We start from the raw sequence: 14,150 nt of genomic DNA on the forward strand, positions 1-14,150 counted from the left end.
TTGATTTCATATAAACTGTTATGTTGTATTTCAAACCGGTGCCATACCTGATTTTAGGGCTTGTGTCTTGATTAGAAAGTGTTTTGCCTGAATCTTCATTTTTCTTCTTCTGTTCTGCAGTGCCAAACTAAATAATATGTCCTGTGGCAACACGAGGTGTAGCACAATATAAGTCTAAAAACAGGTTATGTGGAATGTTATTGATAGAACATTTAAGTGTGTATTGAGCGTTTCAGCTTTGTCATGCAATTTAGGCTATGACTGCAAAAATGAAGGTCTTGCTTAGGGTTTCTGCTGTCATTTTTTGATTGACAGATAGGAGTAAGGGAGTGGGAATGAAACTGATGTGACATTGGCTAAGGAGGAAGGAGGGCTGAGTCTTGACCTTTTTCTTTCCTGTCAGTGCGTTTTAATACGTTGTGGAGAGAAAGTGACTAGTTTCTTGTTTTGGCTTCCCTGCTGGGCTTCAGGACCCTGTAGGAATCCAGATCTCTGTGCTTCTGTGTCCAGTTCCACACACTTCTGCTACTCTGGCTAAAGCAGTAACCCTCACCGAGCAGCTAGATCTCCCCCTGGTGGGATAGGGAGCAGAAAGCAGGGCTATGGACAGTGAAGTTGGGAACTGGTCTCATCCTGGGGCACCTGGAGCCAGCAGCAGATGTGTTTCTCCAGTTGAGACATTCCTTAGTCCAGAGTCACAGACTCTGTAGAGCTGAGCTCATGCAGCTGCAGGAAGCTGAAAACATGAACAGTTTGCTGTCGGCACTGAACAAACACCTTATCTTTGTAACATCTGCCTGGCTATACACTGGCATTAGACCATGGTCTTTGTCCTTAGATGAGTGGTGAGCTGCTAGCTTTTTGAGTTGTTTAGTCAGACACTTGACCAACTACTCCCCTCTTCCTGGCGCCCCCCCCCCCCGCCCCCTGCCAAGAAAAAAACCCAAACCAACCAACCAAACCAAACCCAAAAAAAACAACCCTGGAACATGATGGCTTGTTTTCTTTAGAATATCTGGGGCTGATCATCCTCTGCTCTCAGTTAGAGCCCCTTTGTGGCTTGACTATCTCTCATTCCCAGCTTGCTCTCAGAAGATCTGCATAGAGCTTACTTACAGGTGGGTCTACAGGGAGGAGCCCTGTAGAGGTGAAGAGCTTGTCTTCACTGCTAAAACAGAGATGTTTTTCCTTAACCTCAGAATAATTAACAGGCTTATGCTATCCCAAAGGATAAAGGTGGTAAAGACCAGGCATTTCAGTTTTACAAGAGCAATGATGGGCAGGGGATGTAATGCTAGTCTGGACAAGCTGACCTTGTGGTGAAACTAAAGTGCTGGGTCTTTGCTGCAATTGCCCCTTGAGACTATTATGCTCTTATTAACTCCAGCTGAAGAACAACACTGGTGCTAGCAGTGATAACAAATGTGGAAGGAGATGGTTGATCGGGAGCTCTGACTCTGCCCCAAGCAGGGGTTGTGTCTGAGGGAAGAGCTGAAGCAACCCTGCTTGATCTCAGGTGGGGCATCTGTGGTAATCCACCCCAAGGGAGGAAGGTGAACCTAGGAGGTACAATACAACATATACAGAAGGATAAGCAGTGCAGCCTGTGACTGCTGGTGACAGGCAGCCTCCTCATGTGCAGCCTGTATGGCAGGGGGTGGGGGTCCTGTCTGCTGTGGTTAGTATCCTGCTGTTAAAAGGACTGACTGGAGCCCAGGTGAATGAGGAGAGAAGAGCCGTAGCCAGTTGCGTGCTTTATACAGGTCACCAATGAAAGACGGGTGGGAGGATCTGTTTGTTTTTCCTAAGCTGGATTAAAGTGTTGTATTTCTGTGACTGAGCTCTCAGAATAAAATCTCTCACCAGTTCAATGGTGCTGAAGACTAAGATAATAATTAAAAAAAACCCTTAAAAAAATAACCCTCAAAAAAACCCAACAAATGAGGCAAACTGAGGCAGATTAACTATAGGGCAACACCACAAAAAAGAGAGAAGATGCTTCAGGGTTACATTCTGCTTCATGGACCATGCTGCTCTATTGTTTACAGAGTTGAGACAAGTTTTGTGCCTGTTCCTGCCCTTGGCTCAAGCTCTGAATCTGCTAGGCCCAAAGCATGTTTTTGAAAGCTTTCTGCTTTCATGGCCTGTTGAGACTGCTACTGTCAGTGTGTAGGTGTGCACTCAGTCCCAGAATGCAGAGGCAGCGTGGAAGTCAATGGGGTATACTTGGTGTGGTCTCCAGAGTAGGCAGTGGCTGTGACTGGGGTTAGCGGGGGTGTCTGTGGCTGGTAGAAATCCTGCTTTGCAAATAAGTTAGTAGCAATATCATTTGTAACCTCTGGGAAGGGAAAAGTGGCAGGATGTGATCAGCTTTGGGAAAAGGCTGTGAACCCTTTTCTCTTTTCTCCCTTTGGCTGTATAGGTTTACTCCTTTAATATCACTTCTGTTTCTCTTAATGTTACCCTGCTTTTCCCTGCCAGCTGATAACAAGCTATTGCTCGTTGTAGATGAAGCAAGGATCAGGTGGCTTGGTTGAAGAATGACCTGCTGCTATCGTCACACAATACTGGAGTCTGTAATTTTACTTAATTATACTGACTGCTGTCTGTATTCAGTGCTGTAGAGATCAAAAAATATTTCTGTGCTAGAAGATCTTCTCTGATGAATAGCACAGAGGATGGCTCAAGTTTCCATGGCAATGCTTCTGAATGTGCTTCTGTCACCAAAGAAAGAGGGACTTTCAGTTGGTTAAGGTTTGCAGGTTTTGTCTGAGAAAGGGGATGGTGGTGAAACTGCATGTTAGTTGTTTGCCTGCCTTTGGGTAGTGCCTCTGATCTGGAGAAAGAGGAAGCTGACATTAGGCTAATGGCAGAGACGGACTGTGTCGTGCAAACTACAGCTGGACTCCTGGACATGCTTAACTGTTCAGCTACAGATGCAGCTGCACAATCACCCAACAGTTAAGCCTGTACCATTCTCTGCCTCTCACATCTGACCATCTGCTAGGGAAAAGCTAATTAAACCAAAACAATTCTTGCTGGGATTAAACCCCAGCAGCAGAGAGAATTGAGTATAGTACAAATACTGTTCTCCTACTACTGGATCAGGGTTGCTGCTTTATTTGTACTTACAAAGAATTGCAGGCTATTCAACTCTATTGGTGTCAGGTAGGTGTTTAGCTCATGCACACTTTCCTTCTCTTTTCTATTCCAGATCCCTCTTGTGTTAGGTGCAAGAAATAAGGCTATGTCTTGCTGAATTTTCCTGCAGTTCCTTTCTTATGACAGCTGAGGCTGTTTAACATGGAATTTCATGCAAAAACAGTGCACAAAGCTGTTTCTTCTCCTAGTGCCTCAATTTCTTATGGAACGGAAATTGTTCCTGCCTTCCTCATTGCATGTATTTATAGTGAGCATGAATCCTAGAGTTGGTGTGGGGCCACGTAACCTTATAATTGCTAGAAGCTGCCAGTGTGAATCTGAGACTCACGACTAAACAGTTTATTGTGAAAATGTGCCTGCAGCCCATTGAGAGCTGAAATTTAAATCTTGTAAAATAGAAAATGTGAAAGTGTGGTTCCCTTAGCAACTGAACTCTTGTGTGTACCTACAGTCCATGTTGCCATGTGATCAGGACTTCAAAATAGCTCTTTCGAAAAAATAATAAATTAAGTGGACTTACAATTCTGGTTGATTTAATGGCTGCTGCTGGTACTTGGCAGAAGTGTCAGCTCATCATGTCATTTGGAGTTGTGGCACAATTCAGTTTCTGAAGGCCAATGAGCGATTTAGTTTTCTGCAGGGAGTTCTGAGAAAATTCTCACTATTGTCTTTCTGTGCTGAACACAGAAAACTTGTACTGAGATGGCAGTAGAAGGTGGCAGTGACGAGAGGGTGATGGTTGCGTTGCTGGAGTGGATGTGGGAAAGTTGCAGTGAGCTCAAAGAGACCCAGTTAGAGAAGCGGGTAGAGTTGGAAGTAAGAGTACCAAAAGAGTGAAGATAAATTAAGTCTTCATATTCAGGGGGAACAGTTCAGATAGGTTTGAATGAGGAATGGGGGAAAAACCCAATAATTTTGGAATTGCTTGGAATTAAATTTTGATAAATATATTTCAAGGGCAAGTGCTCTGGGAACTGAGGAGATGAGAGGTGATTTTAAAGTGTGGATTTGTAGCATGTTAGGTCTGTGACCTCAGACTTGTTTGTGTATGTGCTTACCCCACAGTTAGCAAGAGAACTTCATATTGTGGTGGAAGAGGGGCAGTAGTAAGACCATGCCTGGGGGCAGTTAGATAACGTGCTCTAACTCCACACTCCAGTTTGATCAGATAAGCTGATCAAGGTGAGCTGTACCCTTAGGAATGAGCAACTGGGGAACTTTTGCCTTCCCGGTGTCTGAACTGCTCCAGGTATGTTGGACATCAGCAAGCAAAAGCTGTGTGGGTGTATGAAAAGCAGGGTACAGCGCAAGTATTTGTGATCACACTTACCCTCTTGCTTGGGAAGGGTAGAGAAAATGTTGTGCCACTGGTCTGAGCATTATTATGATTTTAGTTGGCATAGAAGTAGTAAAACTTTCAAGTCATAAAAGTGTAAATACCTTTAAGACATTAATACACCTTGCATAGTGTGGTTAGCTTATATTGATTCTGAGAGACGTCATTGTGAGTTTTTTTGAAGAAAAAACAAACACAAACCCCAGCAAAACAGTCTTTGGAAGTAGAAAAGGGGGAAAAAAGGGTTAACTTCAATATTGCTAAAGATTTTGCCATTGCAGGGAAGTTGTACTGGTTTAACTTAATCAGATTAGAAACAGCTGTGATTATATTAGTGCAGCATTCTTGTATAGGCATCCTTAATTTAGTTTGTGTCTTGTATCTATCTATTTAACTTAAGTTGATTCAACGCAAAGTGCTCTTAAACTGAATTAAGAACATTTACCCAGGAGCATTATACTGCTTTACGTTATTTTCGAAGTCAATTTAATTTAGTACAGTGTATATACATAGACAAGACCTTGGGGAAAAAGCTGATCCTTTTTATTACTTGCTGAACAGTATGTCATGTTTGGCTGCAGCCATGTGATTGTGGAATGAAAGAGCCTGTTGTGGAGCATGTTGGTGGAGGATGGGCGAACTGATCATTGCAAGCCTTTGTACAAATTGGTCGTTCTTAGCCATAGTGTTCAATTAAAGTAGATTGCTGCTCCTTATAAATTAGCCTTTTTCTTCTCCTAGAACAGATGTTAAGTCTCCTGAAATACTATTTTCAGGTTCCTCAGTCTGCCAACAAAAGTGCCTGCAGACCTGGTTAGCGTGCTGTGTACACAGCAAAAGCAACATCTCAAAAATTTCATAAATGTTTAATGTTTCAAAAGATTCAGATGACTGAGCAGGTTTGAGCTAGACTTTTCTATAGCTAGGCAGAGCTTGAAAGAAATTTCACCCAATTTTGATACTGTTTCCCGGTCAGCGTCTCCCCCCAGTATGTGCCTCAGTATGTATGGTGACTTTAAGCACATACAAAACTCATGGTCAAGGAAGAAGTTACTACATAAGTACTGCAGATGTCAGTTTTCTTTCCTGTTGAAAAGGATAAATCTAGTCATTACATCTTGTGTTTTCTGCATGCAGGTGAGGGCTCTATGGGAACAAAACTGGCATTTGAATTGCTCTGCAAGCAGAGTGTGGTAGTTGTAGTGATAATTGTCAGAATAAAGCTGGTTGCTGTAAACAGCCATTTCATTTCTTGACACTTGCTTTTGCCAGGACCTGCAAGCATCAGGACAGGACTTAACATCTCAACATTGCAGGTGCTCTGTAGACGGGGTCACTGCAACAACTTGTCCATCTGTCCTCCGTAAATAATGCAAATAACAGGCTCTGCTCCATTGTCTGTCTGTGTAGATACTACCTTGTGTGTTAGCCATCTGTGCATCACTGCAACTCGGAGACAGAGGGGATGTTTTGGAGAGCATATTGAGGCGAGTATATAGGTTGCAGTAATAGAGCATTCTCTAGCATTGCTGTATTCTCAGCTAGAGGGATGGCTCAGTGAAATTCAGTCCCTGGCACTGAAGAGCTGGAGACTGTAGTTTGCCCAGAATTTCTGAAACCAAAGGCTGAAATGAGGACGGCTGATAATAATTGCTGGAGGTTGTATTAAACTTAGGGAATACTTACAGGGGCTGAGAGTGGTGGAAGAATTTAAGCTGTTCCTACTTTGTCCTAATTAAATGCTTCTTGATTTTATGTTCTAGGAAGCTAATGTATGATTATTTCCACCACCGCCACCCCCACCCCTGCTTTTCTTCCCCTCCTGCACAGCACAGGGACTGACAAGAGGCCTGGGAAGGGAATTCCAACATGTTGATTTTCTACAGAAATCTGTCCTTCACTTCTCTTCAAATGTTTGCTTGCTGTAGCCGTTCCCTAGCTTGTGTTAAAGGTTAAGGCCATGGCTCCCAAATTTCCCTCATGATCTGGCAGCTTTTTGCCAGTACATATAGTTAAAGTATCAAAATTCGCCTTTTCTGGCAGGGCCCAAACAGTTATTTTTCAGAAACTTTTCAGAGTTCTGATCTCCATGAGTTGTTTTCTAACAGCCTGGTATACAACTCTTTAAATATCTGAGAAACATGCTCTGAAAGTCTTCCCATGGAAGATCTTAAAAGAACAAAGGTAAGAAGACAGAGTGGGGAGGGATGTAAAACCCAAGGTGCAAGGATGACAAGGCTCTGGAATTTTGTAGCCTAAACTATCTTGTGAGAGTTGAAAGGATCACTGAACAAACTAAAGAGATCAAGCTAACAATCACTGAACAAACTAAACAGGCTTCTGTTATGTCAGCATTTCTGGATGAGAAGCTGTCGTTAGCCCCCAATGTAGCTGTCAGTGCTAAAGGTAACTTGGCAAATGATCTTTTTGCCAAGCTGGTTCTTGTGCAATTTCAGATGTAGCCATTAAAGGTGGTTCTGTGCTTTTATAGGCATTGGAAACCTAGCATTAATTTCCTGGTCAGCATCTCCCCTGGGTATTTTTATTCTCCATTAACATTCCTTCTGGGGATTGGGTTTGGGTCCCTTGCTTCCTGTGCTGTTCCTGTTTAGATGTTAATCAGCTGTTGCGTTCTATTCCAGTTACGTGTTAGTTATGTTAGTGTTTCTTGGGCAATGCTGATCTGTTCTGGCTCATATAAAAGGGCTGGGGAAGCTAAGCTACTGTTAACACAGCAAGGAGAGTAGATAATAAAATGCATACTTAAGGATATGGAGTACGTCTGAATTAGGAGGACTGGTATCTTTGTTTTGTGGAAGGAGGGAGTCAGACTGTAAGAAAAGCGTGATTCTGATTACTTTTAAGAGACTTCTGCAGGGTGCAGTGGGTATGACAGACACATGATATGTCCAGTGGTATTTACATTCAACAAGAACTATGTAAGACCGTAGAGTCTAGGGATTTACTTTTCTTTGGAAATGTGTTAGGTGTTAAGTAGGGCTTGTTACATGGGTTGCTGTTCGACAGCTAGCCTGATCCTTTTTTCTTGATAGCTCTTGGAATTGTTCCCATGTAGGGAACAGGGGTTTCTGCTTAACAGTCAAGGTTAATTGGTATGGAAAAGCAGGAATGAGCAATAATCCTCCTGAAACTCAGTTTTAATCCAAGAGTCACTATAATGCTATTACTCAGATCTGAATTGTGATCATTAACATACAAGCCGAACTGAGATGCAAGTTGGAGCTGTCATCCTTTTATTTTAAAATGAGCTTCAAAGTAGCCAGCAGCAGAATGGATCTGAATATTCTTTTAATTGAGATGCCTTCTCTGGATGAAAAGATCTCATTAAATGTTAAAGTGTCCTTTAATAACCTGGGGGTCCTTTTCCATCATACTTGGCACCAGCAGTCTACAGGTGCTGCTTTTAACTTCACATAGCTTGTTTGTCCATCCTGGACAAGACCTTCTAATGAAGTTATTACATTATCTCTCTCGCTGATTAGTTGTCTTGGTCAGGCTTACTGCAGCATCTTGTCATGTAGTCTGGATTGAGACACGTGGAGGCTAAGGTTGCCTCTATCCATAAGCACAGGACAGGCCTCTCTTGCTTTTGCTTCTCGCGCTGCTAGTGAAGAGATGTTGTGGCCTCTTAAAGCAGGATGTGCCAGTGTCCTGTGTTGGGTATGCATGCAGAGTATACGTTGGGCCACACAGAGTGAGAATTCTGAGTCATCTGTGGTGATCAGATACGTGGCACAAGACAGTAGTAGCATTTTTTTTTTCCATGTGGGTATTACATTTGGAGTTTTTTGGAGTACATTGACTATGTGATATGATAGCCAGTGAATCTTTATGTAGTGTTGCATTAGAAACAAATGTGACTGTGATTGTGTTACGGAATGTATTTTCTCTGTCATACAAGTTTATCTTTCTGAATAAAAAGCAAGGTTAAAGAAATGCTACTTTTAAGAGGAAAAGGCTGGAAAGATGACACAGTGCCGAAATAAGAAACATTCTCTGCAGCATAATCACCATGTTTCTATTGAGGGAGACCATTGACCCTAAACACTAGTAAGCAGGGCTTTATAAGGCCGGAAAAGGCAACACAAGTCCTTTGCCTCTTTGCAGGGAATGTTCAGCTGCTGCAACAGCAAATAGGCAGAAGCTGTGTGCACCCTAGAACCAAAGCTGAGTATTAGCTATGTCAGGCCTCAAGGGACTTGCGAAGTATCAGGAAGACGGTTAGGTGCCTACAAATGTTGCTTTTTTTCCTTTTGTGGTGGTCCTTTTTGGACCTTTTTTGCATGGTGTGGACTTTTTTCTTGTTACTGGAGGCAAAATGATGCTAATGGGTAGTGTTGCGGTTTTGCTACATGCCAAGTGGCTGTTAGTTCTTTGGGCCTGTACAGAGTCGTCTTATGCAATTCTGTGCTAGATCACATCTGTTCCTAGCATGTAGTAAAGGTTTTGCCTTTCTCAGAGAACACAGAGGACATAGCTACCGTGCAAGTGAATTTTAGAAAGATGCTCTCTGGTAAAAACAGCTAGAGTCAAGCTTGTATGCTGCCTGTGCAGCTGCACTCGGTCAGTGTCGCTGCACTCCCTCGCTGTGAAGAGCAAAGAGGTTATACCTGTTTTCGTATTTTTGAAGGGATGGAGGAATCCTCAGTTTTGTGTTAACAAAGTAAATTGTAAGGTTTCCACTGTAGCCGCCTGATCCTTTGTGTGTTCATGTCTGTTTGCCTGGAAGATGTGACTATTGCTGATGCAGGATGTGCCTCAGTGTGAGCTCAAGCCTTGCAGCCCTCAGTGAGCCATTCCAGTAAAGCTGTAACTGTCAGCAGGCTTAGAAATGAGACTGGAACTGCAGTGGATAGTAGCTAGAAGACAGTAGAATTGGAGCTACTGCAGATGATAGCCTGCTAGGAAGAGGACTGTAAATGTTAAGGAACATTGCTGGTGAGAGATGGAAAGGGCAGATAAAAGGAACCAAGAGGTTAAGTTTCTTCTTGTATTACAGTGCTAATCCAAGCTAAAGATGAGCTTCTCCAGAGTAGTCAGAATGTGGACTTGACAGCAGGCTCCTTCAGAGACAGGCTTGTGAATAGTGTGGTGTGCAGAATTAGTGCCGCCTTCTATGTCTGGATATTACCTATTTCTCTTTCTGCTTTGGAGCACAAGGTCCATCTATTCTGCAGAGACCATCTGTTACTCTGAACAGAGGTGTGGGGAATTGAGCCACCTTGGGATTCTCTCTCTGGTAGCAAAGGATGCTCAGGTATTGTAGGGCAAGGAGGGCTTAACTGTGCTGTTCAGTGCAGGGAAGTGTGCAGAACAAAATTATGTTGGTATGGCAGGGTGGTTGGAGCAGAATGACAGAGGCTGGATTCCTAGTGTTGGACGAGTGGGGAAGCAGAACCCCTGGAGCAATCTAGAAAAAACAGTTGCCTTTCAGAGGTCAGTTACTGGTCTGCACAGGCATCCTGCTTAGTGGAGAGATGGATAAAAGACCTTAATTTTCTGGGACACAGTGAAGATGAGGAGTTTGTTTCACTGGAGGGTCCTGGCATTAGACAGTAGCCTGATGGTGCAGCAGTTTGCTGCTGAGTGCTGCCCTGGCACCTGGCTGTGGGTTGCTTTGCGCGTGCCTGGCTCTTTCCATGTGTTGTGCTGATAGGTGACTGACACCAAGTTTCCTTTCTCATGTTTCAGGAGCTCTTGGCCAGATGCTGCTGGATGCTGACAGGAGAAAGCTAATTCAGAGACAAGCGGCCAGAAATGTTTGGACACGTCGTCACTTTGCATCTGTAAGTCCTTGTTTGAGGGAAACTTGCCTGGAGGCACTGTGAGTTTTTAAGTGTCTCTGGAAATTCTCATATTATGAAGATAGGTTTCAAATCCTGATATCTTTTCCAGGTAGGTGGGGGTGAGATGGTAGGTAGCATAGCTGCTGGCTCTGGGGTAGGAAGCAGGACAGTCCTGTTTGAGCCTGAGGAACTGTGGTGCTGAGAGACAGGGACGCCTTTGGCATGTTTGTTCTGAGCACTTCTGCAATGGAAACATGTGTGGACCTATGGGTGCAGCTGTTCCTGGAAGCCTCTGCTTGTCTGCCAGCTCATGTGGCTGGTGGTTTTGCCTGGATGCTGAACCAGCTCCTGCTGGGAGTTGGTGGAAAAGTATTTTCAAGCTGCTGGTCTGGTCCTTCCTGGAGGTGCACGTTCTCCCTTTCTTTCTCTTTCCCCATACTTTACAGTTTGTCCCACAGAGCAGTTACGCTGTTGTGAAGCTGGTTTTTTGTGTGCTAGTCGAGATCCAGCTGTAGCATTGTAGTAAGGAAAGGGGCCAGACGGTTAGTTGGGGCAGGGCCAGCACTAGGGCACCTCTTCAGTTTGTTTTGGCAGAGCTTGTATTTGCGTGGTCATGGTTGCCTGCCTGTTCCATTCACCTCCAGTCTGGCTCTCCCTGTGCATGTACAACTGCTCCACACCCTGTGCTCCTGTCCCACCTCCCAGGGCTTGGTGCCATTGACGGGGAAAAGCAGCACAGCAGCAGAAGTACATCAGGGAAGGGAAGGCTCCATTGCAGTTTCTCTTGTGCCAGTGGCAGAGTGATGGCCACAGAGCTAAGCTCTTATAGGTGGCTCCCAGATGAACCAAATTCTCTTCTTGTAGTGATAGGTACCCTGGGTTTTGAACAGAGAGGAAGATTGTTTCTGAGCTTATGTTGTATCCCTGATGGGCTGGACACTATTTTATGGAAGCCAGTTAGCAGCAAGGTGGAGCATGGCACGCTGCTTGCTGGAAGTCGGAGAGTAGCTTGCCTTCCTTTCTTGTAGAGGTGTGGATTATCACAGCTGTAGGTACAAGGATGTAATGTTTTGGCTCGAACAGGAGCCTGATAATTGCCAGCTCATTTGTAGGTGAGAAGCACTGACTTAAAAGGACAGGTGAGGTAACTGTTAGCATTACCAAGCTTTTGTACTGAAGGCCTCACAGCATCTGTCTGAAGTAGTGGGGAAGATTGGCTGGGATGGTCCTATTTCACAGGAGGTTTGTTTAGTCCTTCCTGGAACCAAGGTTCTCTTGGAGCTATTGCTTTGTGAATTTTGAGTTTGTGTGGTCTCAGTTGCCTGAATGCCTTGGACATGTCCTTGCCAGGTGACTTTTCCAGCTCTTGCTGGGCTATGTGGCCCAACTATCCTAAGCTAATTTCATTTACTTTCAGAAGAATTGACATGGTTTGGGGCAGGTGCCTGGAGTGAGATGATCATCCAATTGTCCTTGGCTATCAACATTCCCTATTCCCTACATATTTATGGGGTGAGATTTCAAACTGGCTGTTTTCATAGATGCTAAGCCATTTGTTTCTCTTCTTCAGGGCATCTGAGTGAGTGTTCCTGCTTCATGAGGCTTCGAATTTGAGTCCAGGCTGGTAAGTGCTTGGGTCCTTGTGTGCTGGATTGTGATTTCAGCTTGGGATATCTCCATGCATAACTCCTGTCCTTAGCCTGGCAGGAATTGACAGAAGAATTCCCTAGATAGCCTATTTGGTGGTGGGGTATTGACAAACCTGTTTCTGGTCAGGATTTCATAATTCCTTTTTGAAGAGGAGAGATGTCTTCCCAGCAAGTCAGACCCACCTGTTTTCATTTGGGGATGCAGTGGAATGTGCATTTGTTATGCTGGATATGATTTTTCTGAAGTATTGGAGATCTCTTCACCTACTTGAGTCTTTTTAGGAGAATGAGCCTTGAGGGAATGACTGCAGTAAGGGGGAGTTGCCAGCATTCTGATGGTGGAGATTTACAGGTTAGTCCTAGGAAGTTATTTATGTCTGTGGAAAGGCGTGAGAAACTTCTGTGAGCTTCTGTATTTAGCAGAGTGGCAGGTAGTTTGCAAATGTCCCTGTGAGGTGTAAAGCTTGCTGTAGCTTGGAGCCGCTTGGTGCAGACACCTCACACTTGCCAGTCTTTCCAGGGGACTCAGTCTAGTGTTGAGAAGACACAGCTAGGCAAGAGTGGATAAGAATTGGAGACGATTCTTGGCGCTCCATTTAGACACTTAACATGTAAAACTCCACTGGCCAAAGCAAGTGAAGTCTGCAAGGTCACTGGCCCAGTGGTATCCATTGACTGCCTTGAAGGCATGTGAATGGGAATCAAATGGCCTGCCTGTAGAAGAGGGGAGAGGGTGATCTCAAAGGCAGGTCCTGCACTTTGAAGTGCCGCAGGTCAGGTGCTGAGGATTGCAGAGACACTAGGCTTGATCAGTGTTAGGATTCGGGAAAGGAAAGGGGAATGAGAAGTGGGCACTTGATCCCAAATACAGGGGAACTATGAACAGTGCATGTGTTGTCACCGGAGTGAAGCCTGGTATCAGGCTCTGCAGGGACTGCTTGGCATCTTTGGGATTTCTTGTCTTGTGTACGATGGGGTAGTTGAAATCCTGGCTGCTTGCAGGAAAGTCTTCCTGCCCTCCACTGCAGTCCCAAAATGGTGGAAAGGAAGGATTTTCTTCCATGCATACAAGGTAGCTGCTTTCCTTCTACCTCATTTTTTGCTCTTGTACTAGTACTGCTCCCGCAGCAGGAAGAATCTGGCACAGCACAGTGAAAGTAAAGGGGCTAATCTGGTCTTTCCACTAATGGTACTGGTGCATGTTGCAAGATCTGACCTTAGGTACCAGTGTCGGTGGCATTGCTCCCTAATTTGGTGCCACTTGTGACTTGGGGGGGTGGTGGTCTGACAGAGTGAGCAGTTGTGATGGTATGATACCTCCTTCTCACAAGCCACTTGTGGTCTGCTCCATTGGGGTTCCAGTGTAAGCCAAAAACTTCTGGGTTTTGGCTCTTTAATGGTTGGAGTCTCCTCCCACATAGTCCCTGCTGACAGTGACAGCACATGATCAATAACTCCTGCTCCAGCTGTCACTGCTGCCTGTAAGGCTTGCAGTTTCCATATTGGAAAAGGCCTTTCCTAAAGAGCCTAATCAATATGCCACTGTGAGGTCTGTTCTCATTTGCTATATATAATCTGGACACACACAAACTACGTGAGTGAGCGGGTGTAGAGGGGGGAGAGGATGTGCCAGCCCTCTGCTCTCGCTGGCTGGAGGAAGGACACAGCTACATCTTACTTTTCTCCCTCTTCTGCAGCAGCTGCTCAAGGCTTGTGGCCACATCCTTTCCCTGCTCTATTAGCACTCTGCATGGGGGTGTGCTCTGGGACTCCAGGGGAGCTGAATTCCTGCTGGGTCACTTCAAGGGTTCAATGGAGCGCCTGTGACTCTCTCTTCTTTGCACTTTCTACTGTTGGTAGGCAACCCGCTTTCGGAGCCACGCAGGTGAGAGGATGTCGAGCACAGCTCCATCAAAGAAGCCTTACCGCAAGGCACCCCCGCAGCATCGTGAAATACGCCATGAAGTACCCATCATTCGTGATGACCAGGATGGAGTGATCTTGGCTGAGCAGAGTCAGGTAACGGCTTGCCGGGTGGCAAAGGGCTTAACACCATTGCAGCAGCAAACAGGGTTTAGTTACACTGAGGCAGGCCAGCTCAAGCAGGCAGAGGGGTTTGAGGTTTGCAACCTGAACTTCTCATCGTGGTCCCTGGAGTCCAGCAGTGAGAAGGAAGTGACAGGGTGCAGAGCAGAG

At 44.9% G+C, this 14,150-nt stretch overlaps 1 protein-coding gene across 3 annotated transcripts in view; it reads left to right on the plus strand.

Annotated features, from left to right (window-relative positions):
* Window positions 1-14,150, plus strand: part of TJAP1 (tight junction associated protein 1) — a 40,107-nt gene that overhangs the window by 12,772 nt on the left and 13,185 nt on the right. For all 3 annotated transcript variants that reach the window (XM_037405572.1, XM_037405574.1, XM_037405573.1), the window contains 3 exons: window positions 10,211-10,305; window positions 11,876-11,929; window positions 13,815-13,973. In XM_037405572.1, the coding sequence (XP_037261469.1) occupies window positions 13,848-13,973 (126 nt within the window). In that variant the 5' untranslated portion in view covers window positions 10,211-10,305; window positions 11,876-11,929; window positions 13,815-13,847. The remainder of the gene's footprint in view (window positions 1-10,210; window positions 10,306-11,875; window positions 11,930-13,814; window positions 13,974-14,150) is intronic.

The sequence above is a fragment of the Falco rusticolus genome, chromosome 12 (genome assembly GCF_015220075.1).
Source record: "Falco rusticolus isolate bFalRus1 chromosome 12, bFalRus1.pri, whole genome shotgun sequence".
NCBI classification, from domain to species: domain Eukaryota; kingdom Metazoa; phylum Chordata; class Aves; order Falconiformes; family Falconidae; genus Falco; species Falco rusticolus.